We start from the raw sequence: 20,309 nt of genomic DNA on the forward strand, positions 1-20,309 counted from the left end.
AAGTATTAAGGGAAAATGAAAGCTGACCTCAGATAGAGATAATCCACCAATTTTATACTTGCAATTTCAGAAAAGATACTCTTTACATCTCTCATGATTTTTTATTTCCACAATTTGTGATAAACAACATCTTTATGTTATTTCATTTATTACTACTTTTTTCATAATTCCTGGTTTATTTTGTGAATACAAGCATTTATTTCTCTGAGGATTCTTTGAAAAAAAAAAACGTATTTTGTTTCCTGTTAACACATTGTATTTGGGGAAGGCCTGTTGTTTTTCAGTCAGGGAATAGACTTTTTTCTCTCTTCCTATAGACTGTTCTTTTTTTTTTTAAGATTTTATTTATTTATTCATGAGAGACAGAGAGAGATACAGGCATTGGGAAAAGCAGGCTTGATGTGGGACTTGATCCTGGGACTCCAGTGGGCTAAAGGCAGGCACTAAACCACTGAGCCACCCAGGGATCCTCCCTATAGACTGTTCTATGGCTTTCATTTGTTTGAGGTGATTTCACCTTTTGATTATTGATTTTGTTGCCAGAATTTCTTAGAAATATTTTCCTTCAAATGTTTTTGGGAATTTGGTTTGCAGGTTTATTTTAGTGGAAAATAAATTTTCTTCTTCCTTTTTCTTTCTTTCTTTCCCCCCACTCCCCTCCCTGTGTACTTGTTTACTTTTCTTCTATCTGGTTTCTGTGGCTCCCAGGCCAGAGCAAGCTAAAACAGTGGAGTTCTGGGCTCCTGCCCCATGGGGTGGTAAAGAGCCAGTCAATACACCTGCTAGCTGCTTGGTTTGGTTTCCTCCTGGGTACTGGGCTTCCTAGGTACTTGAAGAACATTTATTCTCTGTTACCTTCACAGAAGCCATATGTAATCTCTTTACCTGCTTCTGGTGGAAGTCCACCAGAAACTTGGCTTTTGCTCTCTGCGTGGCTCTGTGCTTCTGTTCCATTTTTGATCCAAGGAGAGGTACATAAGAGTATATAATTTTTAAAAGAATGATAAAATGAGGGGCAGCCCGGGTGGCTCAGCGGTTTAGCGCCGCCTTCGTTGGCCCAGGGCCTGATCCTGGAGACCCAGGATTGAGTCCCACGTCGGGCTCTCTGCATGGGGCCTGCTTCTCCCTCTGCCTGTGTCTCTGCCTCTCTCTCTGTGTCTCTCATGAATAAATAAATAAAATCTTAAAAAATCAAAAAAAATTTTAAAAAAGAGTGATAAAGTGAGCACTCATTGTAATCACCACTAGCTATGTCTTTTACATTTTTCTCTTGCCATCATGTGCTTGGAGTAATGGGGCTCCTAGGATGGGAACAATACCATCTTGAAAGAATGCACCTGTCCACTGTAACTGCAGGTGGCGCTCCAGAAACCTCTATTTCAGTGCCAAACTGCTGAGTGTTAGGATACCCTGATGTCTTGCAGTTGGTAGCTTTGTTAGCAGCCCCAACACCTTATAATTATTTAGCCCCAGTATCTCCCGACTAGGTATTGTTACCATTATTGACTTTTAAATAATTAAACGATTATTAACTCAAGTTGTTTAAAGCTTCTTCTCCTGACAATAGCTTGTCGATTCAAATATGTGAAATCTCTATGTATATATCCCACCTGCAAGGAAACACAGAGTCATTATATGCATTGGGTATATTACTCCTGTACTTAAGGACTAGAAGCTTTAAAAAATATTCACATATTTATGTATATGTATACATGTATATTGTAAAAAATATTTTGTATATTGTAATTTATATATATAGTATATATACATATAATTTTATATTATATATGTATATTGTCAAAAATATTCACATATACATACATACATACATATGTGAAGTTTTTACAATATACATAAAAATTATGTATATTATGTATGTATTATGTATATTATATATGTATATTGTCAAAAATATTCACATATACATACATATATATGTGAAAAGTTTCTACAATATACATAAAAATTATATATGTATATATACTATATACAAATTACAATATATGTAATTTATATATATAATATATATATTTATTTATTTTATAATTATATATATAATTTCTATATATATAAATTACATGTATTTTTTACAATATACATGTATATATAAATAAATAATTGTAAGATTGGAATGGATAAACATTTAAGTGTCTTCAAAATTAACATTGCCATTAATTGTTCTGTTGGGATTGTACACCCTTTACATTTTGTAGCAATTTGACGTTAGGCTTCTTATTTCACAAGAACCTCTGATAATCTACAGAAGTCAGAAATCATAGCTAATTATAAATTATATTACTTTTGGGTTAAAAATTTTCAAGTGCAAAAAAATTTCTAAACGTCTACAGCAACAAGAAATACTGTTTTTAATGTAAGTCCGCATATAACCTAATGTCTGATGTGGTGGGGCAATGGACCTCCAGAAGTTAGAGATTTTATTTTATTTTTATTTTTTTAATAAAAATTTTTAACAGACGTTAGAGATTTTAAAAGGGCCTTAGAGCAATGGAAGGAGCTGAAAGAGATGGCAAGAGAGAAAAAGAGAGTTCTAGGAGAAGAGATGCCTGCTCGCGGCTGCTGGGTGCCAGCTCTGTTCCAGGAGCTGAGGATACAAAAGTATGAAAAGTCAGGGCTCTCCAAAGAAGAGGGCGCAGCCTGGTAAGGAATCAGGGAAGCTGGAGGAAACCAAGTGTTCAGTGTTATAAAGGAGGGTCAAAAAGGTGCGGCCACTGGGATGGCAGCTGGGAAGGCTTCTCGGAGGAGGTGAGCCTGGATCGGAGGACAGGCAGAGGGCAGGGAGGAGAGCAGCGTGCGGGAAGGTGAACGACCCAGCGCCCGGAGGGAGGGAAGGCCCAAGGGCTCGATGCGATCGACGCTCCGGCATCCGGCGTCGACTGCTCAGGGCTGCGCGGCCCCGCCCCCCGCGCCCCGCGCCCCGCCCCCCCCGCGCCCCCGCCGCGGGCCGGACCTGCGCGAGCTCCGAGGCTGCCGGCTCGCGGCGGACGCCATGTACCGGCTGCTGTCAGCTGTCACGGCCCGGGCCGCGACCCTCGGGGGCTGGGCCTGGGGCCGCGGGCGGCGCGGGGCCCACCAGCGCGCCGGGCTGCCGCCGCTCGGCCCGGGCTGGGCCGGGGGCCTCGGGCTGGGGCTGGGGCTGGCGCTCGGGGTGAAGCTGGCGGGTGGGTTGAGGGGCGCGGCCCCCGCGCAGCCCCCGGCGGCCCCCGACCCCGAGGCGTCGCCCCAGGCCGAGCCGCCGCCGGAGCAGCCCGTCGCTCCGGGGGCTGCACAGACCCCGACGCCGCCCCTCTCCCGGCGCTTCGCCAGAGCCATCGACAGCAGCCGCGACCTGCTGCACCGGATCAAGGTGCGGAGACGGGGGCGTGGGCGGCTGGGACCCCGGCGCCCCACCGCCCGCGACCCCCTCCCCGCGGTGGTCCTGCCCCGGACCCAGGCGGACCCCATCCCAGGCGGTGGGATGCCCGGAGCAGGACTTCCCGTTCCCCGACCGCCCGGCCACGGCCAAAAGCTCCTGCGGGTTGCCCAAGTCGGGGCGGAGGTCACACCGCCCGCCTCGGGAACCTCCACTCCTCGCTCAGTGCAGACCAGGCACGCCCCTCACCGCTGGGGCCGGGCCTGGCGGAGCCGAGGGGGGCGGGGCCCGGGCGGAGGGGGCGGGGCCCGGGCGGAGGGGGCGGGGCCTCGGGAAGGCCCCGGAGCTCCGCGCCGTCTGCTGTGCGAAGCCTGTGGTCCTGATTTCCAACTGTGTCCTTTCCCCTTGGCTCTTAGGATGAGGTGGGCGCCCCAGGCATAGTGGTTGGAGTCTCTGTAGATGGAAAAGAAGTCTGGTCAGAAGGTAGGCTCAGAAAATACACTTACTGGCTGTTTTGTACCAGTTGATGAATGAAATTATGAGGTTTTTACTGCTGGGAGTGAATCTCATGAAACGTTCATGGCTTTTCGTGAAGCCATACCTATTGTAGAGAAAAATCTGTCTAAGGGAATAAAGAATCAGACTCTGTAAATCGCAAGTGGTTTTTTTTTTTCTTTAGATTTATTTTATTTATTCATGAGAGACACACAGAGAGAGAGACAGAGACATAAAGCAGAGGGGAGAAGCAGGCTCCCTGCAGGAAGCCCCCTGCGGGACTCGATCCCCGACCCCCGACCCCCGGGATCAAGCCCTGAGCAGAAGGCGGACGCTCAACCACTGAGCTGCCAGACGCTCCTGTAAACAGCAAGATTTAAATGTGACCCTTGGAGTTTTATAGGTGACTTTTTTCTAAGGACTGAATTTATTCTTCTTAAAGTTGTGTATAGAACAGTCTGTTAACTGCATGTTTGTAGATAATTCTTACTACTAGATAAAACGTCAGAAGTTTGTTTTCTATTTTAATTAATAAGTGATTGAGTCCCTTAGTCTGTAAAATACACTACCAAGAACTAGCGGTATTCATGATTCCTTGACCTTAATGAGTTTACAATCTACTTTATTTATTTGTTTGTTTATTTATTTATTTATTTTAGTGGGCAGAGGTGTCAGCCTTTTTTTTCCCCCCCAAACAAAAAGCTAGAAGCTTTGGGAAAGAGTTCTAATTACTTTATGATAATTTCATCAAAGCATATTTTATAATTTGATTTACTTACCCATTGCACACAAATTGGTCCAACTGGTCATCCTAGATTTTTAGGAACTCTACTTTTGGGAAAACATTCAGACATCACTTAAAAGAATTAGTACTTTTAAGAGAAAATGATAGGAGCAATAAGGTTTTGAATTTAAGAAAAATAATTCTTCCCCCAAGTATAGCCCAATTTATGAAAAATACTCTAATCAAAAACTATATAAATGTCAGCTTTATGGGTGAGGGCTTTGTTTTTAATGCAAATATTTTTCAGCATAATCTATATTTATAGTTTAAAAACAATCACTGTATGCCTTTCGTTCTTTTTAGATCTAAGATCTTGTCACTTAGATTTTCATCCTTTCAGAAACTCCAGAAGATGAAACCAGACTTTTAAAAAAATTCTCTCAACAATACTTTAAATTAGTAGTGCTTTTCTTTTTCTGGTTTGCAGCTGAGTTAAACTGTTACCTAGAGTGGGTTTGCAGGATACCTTTTCACATTAGCTTTTATTGGGTGGTTATTTTAAGGAGTCCAATGGAAACTCAAGAATCAAAAATAAATATAATCTGAAGAACAGTTATGTTTCCCTTAAAGAACATAGAATAACTTATGTAAAATGTGGACTAACTAATCTGTCTAGATAAACTCAGAAAAATTAGTATGCATAGAAAATTGCTGTTGTACAGAGTGCAATTTCGGTTTCGTTATAAGATTAAGTTGTGAGGCTTACTGTTGCCCCTGTTACTAAGACTCTCATCCACTCTTAATTAACTTATAAAAGCAGCATATCTTTTCTTTTAGATAAATAGATGGGACATTCTAAGGTAGTGTTATTTCAGTTTTTGAAGACTCCTTTGACCATGAAGCCTGTTATTAGTGACTTTTTGCTTCTCTTTTTTCTAAAGGTTTAGGTTATGCAGATGTTGAGAACCGTGTACTATGCAAGCCAGAGACGGTTATGAGAATTGCCAGTATCAGCAAAAGCCTCACCATGGTTGCTCTTGCCAAACTGTGGGAAGCCGGGAAGCTGGATCTTGATGTTCCAGTACAACATTATGTTCCTGAATTCCCAGAAAAAGAATATGAAGGTGAAAAGGTAATGAAACTCACAGTTCATTTTACTGACAGCATGTTAAATGGTTTAAAAGGTTTCAGAAGATTCTTCAATTTGTTTTTAATTATTGTTAATGGATTAAAGGGGTTTTTTTTATTATCCAGGTGATAACTGATGGGGTATTTCTCTGAAACTTAAAGCTGAAGGTGTGTACATGACATGTTTTTCCAGCAGCAGTTTAATGGAAAGTATTCCTGAGGCATTATTCCCAGGCTACCAACTTCTTATTATACAGTCTAATATTGTAATTGAATTTCCATGTTTTCACAATTAGGTTTCTGTCACAACAAGATTATTGATTTCCCATTTAAGTGGAATTCGTCATTATGAAAAGGACATGAAAAAAGTGAAAGAAGAGAAAGCTTACAAAGCCTTGAAAATGATGAAAGGGACAGTGGAATCTGACCAAGAAAAAGAGTTCAGAGAAAAAGGAGGCAAAAGTAATGAAAAGAGTGACTTTGCCAAAGCTAAGATAGAGCAAGATAGTGATGCCAAAGGCCGGAACTTAAAACCTGGAAAGAAAAAGAATGATTTTGAACAAGGCGAATTATATTTGAAAGAAAAGTTTGAGAATTCAATTGAATCACTAAGATTATTTAAAAATGATCCTTTGTTCTTTAAACCTGGTGAGTGTTAATTCCTTCTCTTAACAAAATCATCATTATTGAAGTATTAATTTTCAGAAAATCTGAAATGATCCATCCAGAGTGCATTGGATGTGGTTGATGCTTGTGTTGTGGGTTTCATTGTCAGTCTAATATGCACCTTCTTGTCTGTAGTTATTTTTTTTTAAGATTTTATTTATTTAAGAGAGACACAGAGAGAGAAGCAGAGACATAGAGGGAGAAGTAGGCTCCCTATGGGGAGCCTGATGCAGGACTCTATCCCAGGGCCCCAGATCTCGACCTGAGCCAAAGGCAGATGCTCACCCACTGAGCCACCCAGGCACCCCTTGTCTTTAGTTCTTAAGAAAGCCTAGCATCCAGGTAGCCAGTTGTTCATATTTAGCCTCATCATTCATTTCGTGGATTTTCAGGATAAAGATATTCGTTGAAAATTATGGAGAAATGTTGTAGTAATAATTGTTCTTCAAATACAGTCTGGACCAAAGAAAGCATGATAAAATATTGCTAATATGTCAGTATCTACTTAGTGTTTAATTTAGTATTTAAATTGCTCAACCTATTTTGTGCCTTCACTTCTTTTTTTTTATAATAAATTTATTTTTTATTGGTGTTCAATTTGCCAACATACAGAATAACACCCAGTGCTCATCCCGTCAAGTGTCCCCCTCAGTGCCCGTCACCCATTCAGCCCCACCCCCCGCCCTCCTCCCCTTCCACCACCCCTAGTTCGTTTCCCAGAGTTAGGAGTCTTCATGTTCTGTGTCCCTTTCTGATATTTCCTACCCATTTCTTCTCCCTTCCCTTCTATTCCCTTTCACTATTATTTATATTCCCCAAATGAATGAGACCATATAATGTCTGTCCTTCTCTGATTGACTAATTTCACTCAGCATCATACCCTCCAGTTCCATCCACGTCGAAGCAAATGGTGGGTATTTGTCATTTCTAATGGCTGAGTAATATTCCATTGTATACATAAACCACATCTTCTTTGTCCATTCATCTTTCGATGGACACCGAGGCTCCTTCCACAGTTTGGCTATTGTGGACATTGGTGTGCCTTCATTTCTTAAAGAAATTGGTTTTCAACAATTTAATTTTATTTCCCAAAAAGCTGATCTATAAAAATACGTTTTAGGGATGCCTGGGTGGCTCAGTGGTTAAGCATCTGCCTTCGGCTCAGGGCGTGATCCTGGAGTCCCAGGATTAAGTCCCACATCGGGCTCCCTGCATGGAGCCTGCTTCTCCCTCTGCCTATGTCTCTGCCTCTCTCTCTGTGTGTGTCTCTCATGAATAAATAAATAAAATCTTTTAAAAAATAAAATAAAAATATGTTTTAAATGTATTTTTTGGCAGGATGACTACCAAAACCACTTAATATCTTTCAATTTACTATAGGTTTATGTAATTGTATTACATTTTCATTTTAAAATTTGTTTTTTACCATGAATAGATATAAGTGTAATTAATAAGGGCAAAGAAATACATTTGTGGATTTTGTCTTAAAAAGTAAAGTTCCAGTTGTTAGTACATATCATACACTCTGTATTTCTGGAATCCCAAATGATAAAAAAGTGTGTATTTGACATAATATCTATATTTGAATATATGTTTGTATTTTATATATATATATATACACATATATATATATATTTGAAATAGAGTATTTATACCTACATATACTTTAGTAAAATAGGAATGTGGACAACTAATTTATGACTTAAACAATGAGTATTAGATATATTAAGAATAAGACCATTAACTCAAGAAATCAAATTTGCTTTTCTTTCCCTTCCTTTTTTGGTACCAGTTTGAAGGATTTTATTTTAGTTTTGAGGTAGGATTTATTTGCTTATTTCATTATCATGGAAAGGAGTAGATTCATATTCTGATCATTAAATCATGGAATAAGCAGGGCCATTGCAAAGTTGACTAAATTTATTAATATGTCATCCATGATCTGTTTCTAAATGCTGAAGTAAAATACTCTGATTTTAAAGGTATGTCAATTTTCAGTGGGAAATATTTTACATGCTTTGAAATAATAATGAAGCGTTTTCTTTTCTCCTCCCCCCACCCTCACCTTGCAATGATGTCTCAAGGTAGTCAGTTTTTGTATTCAACTTTTGGCTATACCCTATTGGCAGCCATAGTAGAAAGAGCTTCAGGATATAAATATTTGGACTATATGCAGAAAATATTCCATGACTTGGATATGCTGACAACTGTGCAGGAAGAAAATGAGCCAGTGATTTACAATAGAGCAAGGTAAATGATACTTTCTGGTGTGTCTAGCTATATCCCATTCTAACACTGTGTTGTTAATTAAAAGTCAAACTTTCCTTGTCTCCATTCCAAAATCACACTTGCCATATTTTGAGAGCTCTATATATGTCTGTTTTTCCATCTATAAAGTAAGGGAAATTGAAAGTATTAGCAAAGTACTCCAGGATCCTGGACGAAACACAGTAATAATTTAAATCTATGCATAATTAAACCAAAATTGCACCTGTCAAGGGCATCTATAGTTTGCTCTTCCATCATCCCTTTTTTTATGTTGTAGCTAATACTTTATCTTTTATTATTTTTAACTGCTTTTTTTTATTTTAAAGTGATTTAATATTTGAAGATAAGTTATAAGGCCAAGTACAAAGAATTTCCATATGTCCTTCACCCAGATTCCTCAAATATTATCGTTTACCACATTTGCTCTGTTATTTTTTTTTCTAAACTGTTTGGAAATCAGTTGCAGATTTACCCATAAATAATTAAATGTATATTTTCTAAAAATAAGGACATTCAGGAAACTAATCTCAGCACCAAACTTATATCAAATCTACAGACTTACTCAAATTTTTCCAGTTCTTCCAATAATGTCCTTTATAGCCAAAGAAGAAGGAAAACAAGTTTTGTTCTGGTACAGGATCTAGTCCTGTAGATGCAAACACACATTGCATTTAGGTGTCTTATCTCAGAAGTCACATGAAGTTGGTTTGTTCCATTATTGGTGATGGTGATTAATTATTTTGTTGAGGTGGTACCTATGTTTTCCCCTTGTAAAAGTTTGAGTCATTTCATTGAAATATATCAAACTAAAATTTTATCATAATTTTTACTAGTGATTTGTAAAAGGGGCATTGGGAGAGAATTTTGAGACTAAACACTATTATGAGTCCTGGCTACATTTCCTTTTCCATTTTACTCGTTATTATTTGGTTTGTTAGAAAGATAACATTTAACAAATCAACTGTTACTTTTACTTTGCATGTTTTTCTTAGTACATGCTTTGCAAATAGCTTAATGGTGCTTGAAATAGATGAAATAGTGGGGCTATTTTAGCTTTATCTTCTTAGCGTTGTATTAGTTTTGTTCAGTTTTTTGTTATATTTAGTTAAATTACCATTTTTTAATTACCAGTTTATTTAAAAGGATTAAGTGTGCATTGCAAATCAGCCTGAAAGAGGTTTTTTGAACCTAAAAGAAATTAGGTTAGCAGCAAGCAATGAATTTTAATTTTAAAATGGCCTGTAGTTCTTAACCACTTCAATTAATGTTTATTATTTTTAGGTCCAACACTACATTCTACTGGAAAGCATAAGAAAAATTGACAAATACCAGAGGTTGCTGATTGAATCTAAAAGATTCACTAATAAATGTAGCATAGATGCATGACTTTATTTTATTTCAGATCTAGGCATTTGATAATGAATGCCTACACTTATATATAAAGTAGAGAAGAACATTAGGTATAATCACTGAACTGCTTTTCTATACTGAAAATTAAGACTCTATGAATGTACAGACTACAAGGCAGTTTGCTGTTTTCTTAATGAGTAATTTATAGCTTGCACAAAAATCAAAATATGGCATATGATGAGTTAATTTCATTTTATCTTCCATTCTTTTAAGGAAAAAAAAGGCTGTGGGTTTCCATTTCTTCTATTAAAGGTTCTTATAAGCTCTGAGTTTGTTAGATTTGAAAGTACCCAATGGTGCTAAAGAGGTAGTGAATTCATTTTAGTTATATTAAATGGGCTGCTGAAAAGGGGCACTAAAAAAAGGAGGAAATATTGTTACCTTTGAAAATGGTTTGTCCGTTTGCTTCATTCTTATTTTACTTGATGCAGTATCTCCTGGGGCCTCTAAAGCTCAACTCTGGTTCTTTTTTTGGTAATAGCTATTTTAAAAGAGCTTAAATACACCAGTTTTTAAGGGAGTTCAGGGTGTAAAAGGAAACTTCAAAGATATGTATTTATTTTTTTTAATTTTTTTTCAAAGATATGTATTTAAAAAGAAAAAACTTAAGGTAAAACTATAAGTGCATATGTTTCTATTCATTTATGTTCATATGTTTGCAGGAGATAAAATTTCCAGCAAAAGTTTGCAGCTTTGTTATTTAGTCTACTGAATCTTTGACCATAATCATATATTAAATATATTTATATTACCTTAACCTAGGCTTTTTAGAGTTATTGGTAACCCTAGAGTAAATACTTGCCATCTTTTTGCTCGTGTGTATGTGTGTGTGTGTGTGTTTAAAATAATGCGTCCCAGTGTCTGTCATCTTTTTAAGGTATTTATTTCCCTAGAATCCTGCCTCAAATTACTACTAAGATTTCTTCAGCCAAAATTTTAGCAACAGGCCACACTTAGCTGTGAGAGATGCGGAGAAATTAGTTTTTAGCTGGGTAGATTGTTCTGAGTAAAACTGGGATTTTCTTAAATGGAAGGCTAGGAACATTGACTTATTATACACAGATGTATTTGTAACAAGTATATTCTATATGGGCAAATAAACTAATCTTTTAAGTAAATACCCATTGGGGAGTGGACTGAAAGACACTCATTTTGTTGATAGGGCAACCTCCTAGTCAATGCATTAGATTATTTTTACACTCTTCATATGTCCTGTGTTTGGCACAATACTTGCAACAAAAATCTCTTTTATAATTGGATAGGACCAAAAGCAAATATAATGCATATTTTCTGAAGTGTTTGCCTTATTTTGACAGTATAGATATGGTTTTTACTTTCTATCATTATCTCTTTGATTCTTATTTATTATCTTTATTTGCTAAAGTATTTTCTAAAATTAAGTATTGTTCTTTATGAAGATCTTTTCTATGCCATTAGCTGATAGACTCCATAGTAATAGGTTCAATCCAAATGTTAATACTAAATGATAAAGTGGGATTGGTTTTTATTATATACATTTTAAATTCTATGGGTTTTTAAACTTCTCATAACAATAAACACAAGCCGGGATCCCTGGGTGGCGCAGTGGTTTGGCGCCTGCGATCCTGGAGACCCGGGATCGAATCCCACGTCGGGCCTCCGGTGCATGGAGCCCGCTTCTCCCTCTGCCTATGTCTTGGCCTCTCTCTCTCTCTGTATGACTATCACAAAAAAACAAAACAAAACAAAACAATAAACACAAGCCAGTACATAATTATTTCTAAAGGCATTTAAGAAGCATTGTAAAAATAAAAGTATTTTGAATTTCTAGGTTTGTAGATGTAGATTTCTGTAGTTATATAGTGCTCTTGTGCAGAATCTAAACATTTTTAAACAAGAAGAGGCTCTTTGTCATGTGGCATCATTCCATCAGTTATTCAGTTACAGAGATGTCTCAGTAACTTACTCAAGAACTCGTGTCTATATTGCATTCTTTTTAGAGCAGAAATTCCTTCAGAATTTGAAATAGGAGGGCAGCCCCGGTGGCTCAGCAGTTTAGCACCGCCTTCAGCCGGGGGTGAGATCCTCGAGACCCAGGATCAAGTCCCACATCGGGTTCCCTGCATGGAGCCTGTTTCTCCCTCTGCCTGTGTCTCTGCCTCTCTCAATCTCTCTCTCTCTCTCTCTGTCATGAATAAATAAATAAAATCTTAAAAAAAAGAATTTGAAATAATAAACTTCTCTTTTAGATGAACAAAATTATTTTCATAAAAAGCCATTAACTTGTCCTCTGTGAAAAGGAGTCAAGAGAATAAAGCTTAGAATTTATTTAAAGTTAAGAGTTCTAGATTGAAGTCTAGAATTCTCCACATTTTTATATTTTAAAGGAGGAATGACTGAGGAGTCCTAATTTCCAGTCTTGATATAAGCAGTTTGGAATGCTGTACTGTTAAAAGAAAGTTACACAAAGCTGATTATCAGCCAAAATATGCTGGTAGTTCTCTGCTAGTTTACAAACTTGAAGTTCACTGTAAGAAATATATATTTTATTATGGGGTTTCTTTTAGATTTGATTGGCTAGAATTAGAATTGTAATCAGAATGCGGCACCTGGATGGCTCAGTCAATTAAGCTTCTGACTCTTGATTTCTGTTAAGGTCATGATCTCAGGGTTGTGAGATTGAACCCATCATAGGGCTCCTCACTGGGCATATAGCCTCCTTAAGATTCTCTCTCCCTCTGCCCATCCCCTGATCTCCTCCCAAAAGAAAAAAAGAGAGAGAGAGAGAGAGTGAGTTCAGGCAGAAAGTAATGAGGACCTAAAATGTGGGAAAGGCCATAGGAATGAAGGAAGAGAAAAAGGTAAGTCACAAAGCAGAGGTTGTGTAATAGTATTTAGCATCTTGATGCATGTGAGAATTGAGGGCAAGAGAGTCAACCAAGGTTTTAATGAAGAGGAGAAATATGAGAAGAACACTTGGAAGAGATTAGTTTTAGGCATGTTCACTTTGAGGGGCACCTAGGTGGTTTAGTCAGTTGGGCATCCAACTCACGGTCAGTTCAGGACTTGTTCTTGGGGTCATGAGTTCAAGCCCTGTGTTGGGCTCCTTGCTGGGCAGGGAGCCTACTTAAAAAAAAAAAAAAAAAAGACAAATTTATTTTGAGAAATGAGAAGACCACACACATATCATCTCATTGGTTCTCAAGAGAATATATTAAGATTCTCTGTGGGCTCTTTTTTTTTTTTTTTTTTTTTAAATCTTCGAAGCACATACCTTTGGTCACCCTTGCTTCACCAGGTATTATGACTTGGATTTTGGGGAGACATATATGATTCTTGAAGGAATAAAGTAATTTTTCAATAATATGTGTCCACAGTCCCTTCAAAATTATGAATTTTGAGGGAAGGATACAGTTTTGAGAGAGAGGAGGCCCATAGATGATTCTGATTAACAACCTTCCTGCCCTCCTCCAAAACCAGATTTGAGAATTATTAAGACTGGTAGAAAATCTGATTGTAATTTGGAACAGGGATTGTGGTACTAATGCAGGCCTGTAGTTTTCTGTGTAGAAGAGAAGATCTGGGAAAGTGGGGCTGCAGTGATTGGAATGATATAGGGAATCATAGGATTGAGATCTAGAAGAGAGAACTCAAGCAGCAGACTGGCCCAAGGTTGAGTATCAAAGAAGTGCTGGTTAAACAATGCTACAGGAGGCAAATAGGATACAAACAAAGTAGGGAATTAGGAGAGCCTTGAAAACCCACGAGGGAGCTGTTTAGTGATGGAGGACCAGAAGCCAGATTTTAAGGAATTGAATGACTAGAGGAGGTGAGTGCATGGAAACAGAAGAGGTGGGGTGTTCTGTGTAGTTTGGCAGTAAATGAGGAGAGAGAAAGGATTGACAGCTGGAAGCTATAACAGATTTAAAAAAATTTTTTTTCTTTAGGATACAGAAAATATAGAGCATTTTGCTAGCTAAGATAAGGAGAAAGTCCTTTGTGACCTGTCCCCTGTCTACTCCTCCAGCATCGCCTTCTGCCACTTATCCCCTCAAGCCCTCTGTTTCAGCCAAACAGAACCACTTTGCTCCCCAGCTTGGCCTCTGTAATCAGCCGTTTCTTTCTTTCTTTTTTTTTTTTTTTTTATCAGCCGTTTCTTTCTTTCTTTCTTTCTTTCTTTCTTTCTTTCTTTCTTTCTTTCTTTCTTTCTTCTTTCTTTTTCTCTTTCTTTCTTTCTTTCTTTCCTTCTCTCTCTCTCTCTCTCTCTCTCTTTTTTTTTTTTCTCTCTCTCTTTTTTTAAGATTTTATTTACTTATTCATGAGAGACACAGAGAGAAAAGCAGAGACATAAGCAGAGGGAGAAGCAGGCTCCCTGTGGGGAGCCCAGTGCAGAACTTGATCCCTGGATCATGACCTGAGCTGAAGGCAGTTGCTCAACCACTGAGCCACCCAGGCATCCCTAACCAGCCGTTTCAACAAGGCTTGTTCTCAATAGTGCTCAGGATTCCTCTCATCCATCTTGATAGTCACTCTACAACCTGTTCATTAAAATGTGGTCCAGGGTCCAGCAGTATTGACACCACCTGAGAGCTTGTTAGAACTGCAGAATATTGTGCTCCCTTCCAAGACCTACTGAAGCAGAATCTGCATTTTAACAAAATCCCCGGGTGTTTCATGTAGTGCTTTGCAATTTAGAACTGTCTGACAAGACTATTTGTGCCTTGAAAGCAGCCACAGTGTATGATTTAACTAGTCTCTCCAGTGCCATGCAAGGTGTCTCCATTAAATATTTGGCCAATAAATGATGCTTTCACGTGTTGAACTTTTAAAAATTTTTTTTAAAGATTTTATTTATTCATTTGAGAAAGAAACATCATGAGCCCAGGAAGGGACAGAAGGAGAGGGAGAAGCAGACTCCCTGCTGAGTGTGGAGCCCACCGCGGGGCTCGATCCCAGGACCCTGAAGTCATGATGTGAGCCAAAGTCAGACTCTTAACCAACTGAGCCACTCAGGCACCCCTAAATACATTAATGAGCACTTAGTGAATGGCAAGCACTGTTCTGGGTAGGGGAATCATTAAGGAGCTCTAAGATAGGTAAGGTTCCTGCCCTTAAGAAACATATTCTATGGGAAGAGACAGACAAACATGTAGATTAAGAATTTTAGATAGTGATATGAAGAAAATAAAGCAATGGGATTTAGGGTAACAAGGAGAGAATGTAGGGAATCTATTTAAAATACAGTGCTTTTGGACATGACTGATAAGGAAAGCTAAATTGCCTTGTTGCAAATACAGAAATAAGCCTGAGATGAAAAGAAGCAAGGCAAGATGTGACAAGATCAGAGAAGTAAGTAGGGGCTGAATCACATTGGACAGTGAGTCTCAATGCTGTTAGACCCCCTGCCCCTTAGTTTAATAAATATTCTATACCTCCTTTAATTTCCTGAAACAAAAGTTATAGATCATATAACTTACACTCACTACTCTTAAATAAAAATAAAAGGAATTTGTAAAGATTATAGATATTTCAGTATGTTCAAGTTTATTCACAACATTAGAAGACATAAAGTCAGATGCAACTTAAGACATAAAAACATCATAAATGTAACAACAACAAGTGCAGACCCACACGGGTATATTGTATTGGTGCTTCTTCTGCTCATGCCTTTGGTATCCTCCTCTGGCTAAAGTTGTGAGCAAAATAAAGTACAGTCTTTCGTCAATTTTCACACTGATTACTTTCAAGAAAATGTTGTTACAGCATAAAATGTTCAAAAAGTCCTTTGTGTTTATATATAAAATGGAGAGGGTTCTGGTCTCAGCTCATTATAAACAGCTATTTTACTTACATGATTATCTGGTAGGAGAGTTGAAGGTCTTACATGATAAAAAAAAAAAAGGATACACTACTATGTGGGACTTTCCACACATCCTAGGACATTTAGGACCTTGTCCACTAAATGTCAGTAAGAGCCCTTTAGTAATTGTGACAGCTAAAAAAATCCCTCCAAAAATTTCCCTTAAGGAGTTGATACTGCCTCTGTTGAGGACCATTGTGTTGTAGGCCATCGTAAGAAATTTGGGTTTTGTCCTCATTACAGTAACCATTGGAAGGTTTCAAGTAGATTTTTTATTGGAGTTCAATTTGCCAACATATAGCATAACACCCAGTGCTCATCCCATCAAGTGCCTCCCTCAGTGCCCGTCACCCAGTCACCCCCCCCCCACCCACCACTCCTTCCACCACCCCTTGTTCATTTCCCAGAGTTAGGAGCCTCTCATGTTTTGTCACCCTCACTGATATTTTCACTCATTTTCTCTCCTTTCCCTTTATTCCCTTTCACTATTTTTTATATTCCCCGAATGAATGAGACCATATAATGTTTGTTCTTCACCAATTGACTTACTTCACTCAGCATCATACCCTCCAGTTCCATCCACGTCGAAGCAAATGGTGGGTATTCGTCCTTTCTGATGGCTGAGGAATATTCCATTGTATACATAGACCACATCTTCTTTATCCACTCATCTTTCGATGGACACCGAGGCTCCTTCCACAGTTTGGCTGTTGTGGACATTGCTGCTATAAACATCAGGGTGCAGGTGTCCCGGCATTTCACTGTATCTGTATCTTTGGGGTAAATAACCAGTAATGCAATTGCAGGGTCGTAGGGCAGATCTATTTTTAACTCTTTGAGGAACCTCCACACAGTTTTTCAGAGTGGCTGCACCAGTTCACATTCCCACCAACAGTGCAAGAAGGTTCCCCTTTCTCCACATCCTCTTCAACATTTGTTGTTTCCTGTCTTGTTAATTTTCCCCATTCTCACTGGTGTGAGGTGGTATCTCATTGTGGTTTTGATTTGTATTTCCCTGATGGCCAGTGATGCGGAACATTTTCTCGTGTGCTTGTTGGCCATGTCTGTGTCTTCCTCTGTGAAGTTTCTGTTCATGTCTTTTGCCCATTTCATGATTGGATTGTTTGTTTCTTTGCTGTTGAGTTTAATAAGTTCTTTATAGATCTTGGATACTAGACCTTTATCTGATACGTCATTTGCAAATATCTTCTCCCATTCTGTAGGTTGTCTTTTAGTTTTATTGGCAGTTTCTTTGGCTGTGCAGAAGCTTTTTATCTTGATGAAGTCCCAATAATTCATTTTTGCTTTTGTTTCTATTGCCTTCATGGATGTATCTTGCAAGAAGTTGCTGTGGCCAAGTTCAAAAAGGGTGTTGCCTGTGTTCTCTAGGATTTTGATGGATTCTTGTCTCACATTTAGATCTTTCAACCATTTTGAGTTTATCTTTGTGTCTGGTGCAAGAGAGTGGTCTAGTTTCATTCTTCTGCACGTGGCTGTCAAATAGATTTAAGAAGGCTAAGTAAGACAATCTCAGGCTTCTGCTTGGAAAATGGACTTCAAGGAGATAAAATGATCTAGGAAGTGTAACTGGTATAACAAAGATGTAGAGGCAAAAAGGCAGAGATGCAGGTAGTAGAATTAGAGAAACAATAGGAAATTTTCCTAAGTGACTGGAGGAAAGGAAAAAAGAATGCATGGTAATGTAAATACATTTTAAGATAAAGATGGGAGTTTGAAAAAAAAAAGAAGATGGGAGTTTGAAGCCATCTGAAGCACACCAGAATCTTCTCTGTAAAACAAAGGATATAGTTGTCTACCCGCTGGCCAGAGGTGGTGTAGAGGACAGGAAGAGATTGGGAATAACTACTGTGAAGAATATACCAGAGAATAACCAGGAAAAGAATGAGATTTGGTAACAGCAGTGCAGACCCGTAGCAAGAGTATGAATTGATACCAGTCAGCTTTGTGATGTGACTATCTGCAGCTTTTCTTGGCAGATAAGGAACCAAAGGAAGGGGTACCTAGATTTATTCAGGATTGGCAGACTAATGTAGTGTCAGGTCAGAAGAGCGAGGAACCTAGAGATGCTAGTGAGATCACAGCTGAAGTAGTTCAGGCTAGAAGGGAAAGTTGAGTGAAATCAGGGACTAAAAGATCTGGGAAATTGGGAAGAGTCAAGGGCAACAGATGGAGGTCACAGTGAGGACAGAGAGCAGGTTCAGTTGAAGAGTTGGCAGGATTGGAAATCATAGTCCTAGGAAGAAACTTCAGAGGTTGAGACCTTACCCATCTGGTGATTGAAAGTGATGGTGAGACTCAGTGTGACAGTGCTTATGAACAGCCAAGGAGGGATGAAGAAGATTGTTACAGATGGGACAGCACACTGGAAGCCTACGAGCACATCTTACTATGAATCTTGAAAGAAAAGATCCTCATGAGCCACATTTCATTTCATTTAATTATTTTGTGATTTAATTTCATTTACCTGATATTAGACTAAAAACCTCACTAGGTCAGGCACTTTGTCTCTTTCGAAATTTCTCTTTCAAGCATTTCTCTTGAATGCTTCATTCCAACATTCAAGCAGTGCCTCACACATAGGAAGGGCTCCATGAATAATTGTGAATGCATGAGTAAATCACAGCATTTACTAGGTAGCTACCAGAAATATGTAAAGTGATTGATGCACATATTCCTAACTCTGCAAAGTAGATATTTATGTCACCACTACACAAATTAGGATGCTGAAGCATAGAGGCAACAGACAGCCTGGGTTTGAATCCAGCCCCGCCACTTACAAGCTGTATAATCTGGGACAAGTTATTTCTACTCTCTCTGCCTCAGTTTTCTATCTGTAAGATAGGAATCATAGTGGCACCTACCTCTGAAGCTAGTTACAAGAATAAATTTGTTCACATTGATATAGTTCTTAGAAAATGCCTGGCATGTAGTAAGAACTGTGTAAATGTTAATCAAATAAAAGAAGCCTGTTCTACTAGCTAGTAAGGGTGAGTTGGGATTCCAGCAGGTTTGCAAACTCCAGCTTCTCTCACTACACCAAGAAAGTCCCGTGTCATATCATGACACACAGTATTCCTACAGGCATTTCCAACCAGAAGATACAGTCTCCTTACAAATAGTAATCTTAAACATCTCAGTGTGTATGCTTAGTCATAAAATTCACATGTGGCGCATGATTCACTGAGCCCAAGGACTAGCCAAGGACTAGCCCAGTATCTACCAAACAAGTGTTTCTGTATATGCACCAGGCAAACATATTGTGTGTAATAATATACCAGTTCATTTTTACAGGTATTAAAAGTTTGATACACTCAAAATGGGCAAGCCATGCCAGTAGGAAAAAAAACACTTTCTATGCTTTAATTACTCAATTATCTGTGTTTTATTAGAATCTGAATCGTATGGAATATTAATAGCTTCTCAGAATGTATAATCACTACATTGAAAAAATCTGTCTCATGTACATATTTTCCTATTCATTCTCATATGTAAAGTCCATAGACTATTAAATTTTTACTGACCATTCTTATTTCATTTTAGATTTTATGTTTACAATAAAAAGAGACGTCTTGTCAACACACCATACGTGGATAACTCCTATAAATGGGCTGGTGGTGGATTTCTGTCTACAGTGGGTGACCTTCTGAAATTTGGGAATGCAATGCTGTATGGTTACCAAGTCGGGCTCTTTAAGAACTCACATGAAAATCTTTTACCCGGATATCTCAAACCAGAAACAATGGTTATGATCTGGACACCAGTCCCTAACACAGAGATGTCTTGGGATAAAGAGGGTAAATATGCAATGGCATGGGGCGTTGTGGAAAAGAAGCAAACATATGGTTCTTGTAGAAAGCAGCGGCATTATGCCTCACATACTGGAGGTGCAGTGGGTGCTAGCAGCGTTCTGCTGGTCCTTCCTGAAGAACTGGATGTGGAAGTTATAAATAACAAGGTTCCCCCAAGAGGAATAGTGGTTTCTATCATATGCAACATGCAATCTGTTGGCCTCAATAGCACTGCTTTAAAAATTGCTCTGGAATTTGATAAAGACAGATCCAACATATCTTAACATCACAGGTGCAAAATGAGCTGTTCTGTTCTTGTTGTTTGAAACATTGAAGTCCCCAAACACATGAGATTTTTAAAAATAGATTTGTAATAGAGTATAACTGAATGCAGAGAATTATGTACCTCTAATTGCTTAATTTTGTAATTGTCTTTTATTGTAGGATTAGTTCTTTATACTCAGGGAAGTAACTATATTATTTTTACTTTTTGAAAAAAGTGTTAATTCTTGAAATAAAATATTCTGATAAAAATATACATTTTTCAATGTGTCATATAAAGAAAATCTCATTCAACAGGAACCTTTAAATAGTTATTTT

The 20,309-nt window shown here is 38.5% G+C and overlaps 1 protein-coding gene across 2 annotated transcripts; it reads left to right on the forward strand.

Moving 5' to 3' along the window:
- The first annotated feature begins 2,992 nt into the window (after positions 1–2,992).
- LACTB (lactamase beta) lies at positions 2,993–20,245 on the forward strand. Of its 2 annotated transcripts, none has more exons than XR_003146078.3 (6): positions 2,993–3,364; positions 3,787–3,853; positions 5,531–5,721; positions 6,014–6,365; positions 8,472–8,633; positions 9,933–10,067. XR_003146078.3 is itself a non-coding variant. In XM_025472580.3 (6 exons), exons 1-6 carry the CDS (start codon positions 3,008–3,010, stop codon positions 19,991–19,993), a joined length of 1,665 nt encoding a protein of 554 aa, XP_025328365.1. In that variant the 5' UTR covers positions 2,993–3,007; the 3' UTR covers positions 19,994–20,245. The 2 variants fall into 2 exon arrangements, 1 of the variants encoding a protein (XP_025328365.1); XM_025472580.3 differs by lacking the exon at positions 9,933–10,067 and adding an exon at positions 19,462–20,245 and having other exon boundaries at positions 8,468–8,633.
- The last annotated feature ends 64 nt before the right edge of the window (positions 20,246–20,309 follow it).

This window comes from Canis lupus, chromosome 30 (assembly GCF_003254725.2).
Source record: "Canis lupus dingo isolate Sandy chromosome 30, ASM325472v2, whole genome shotgun sequence".
NCBI lineage: Eukaryota > Metazoa > Chordata > Mammalia > Carnivora > Canidae > Canis > Canis lupus.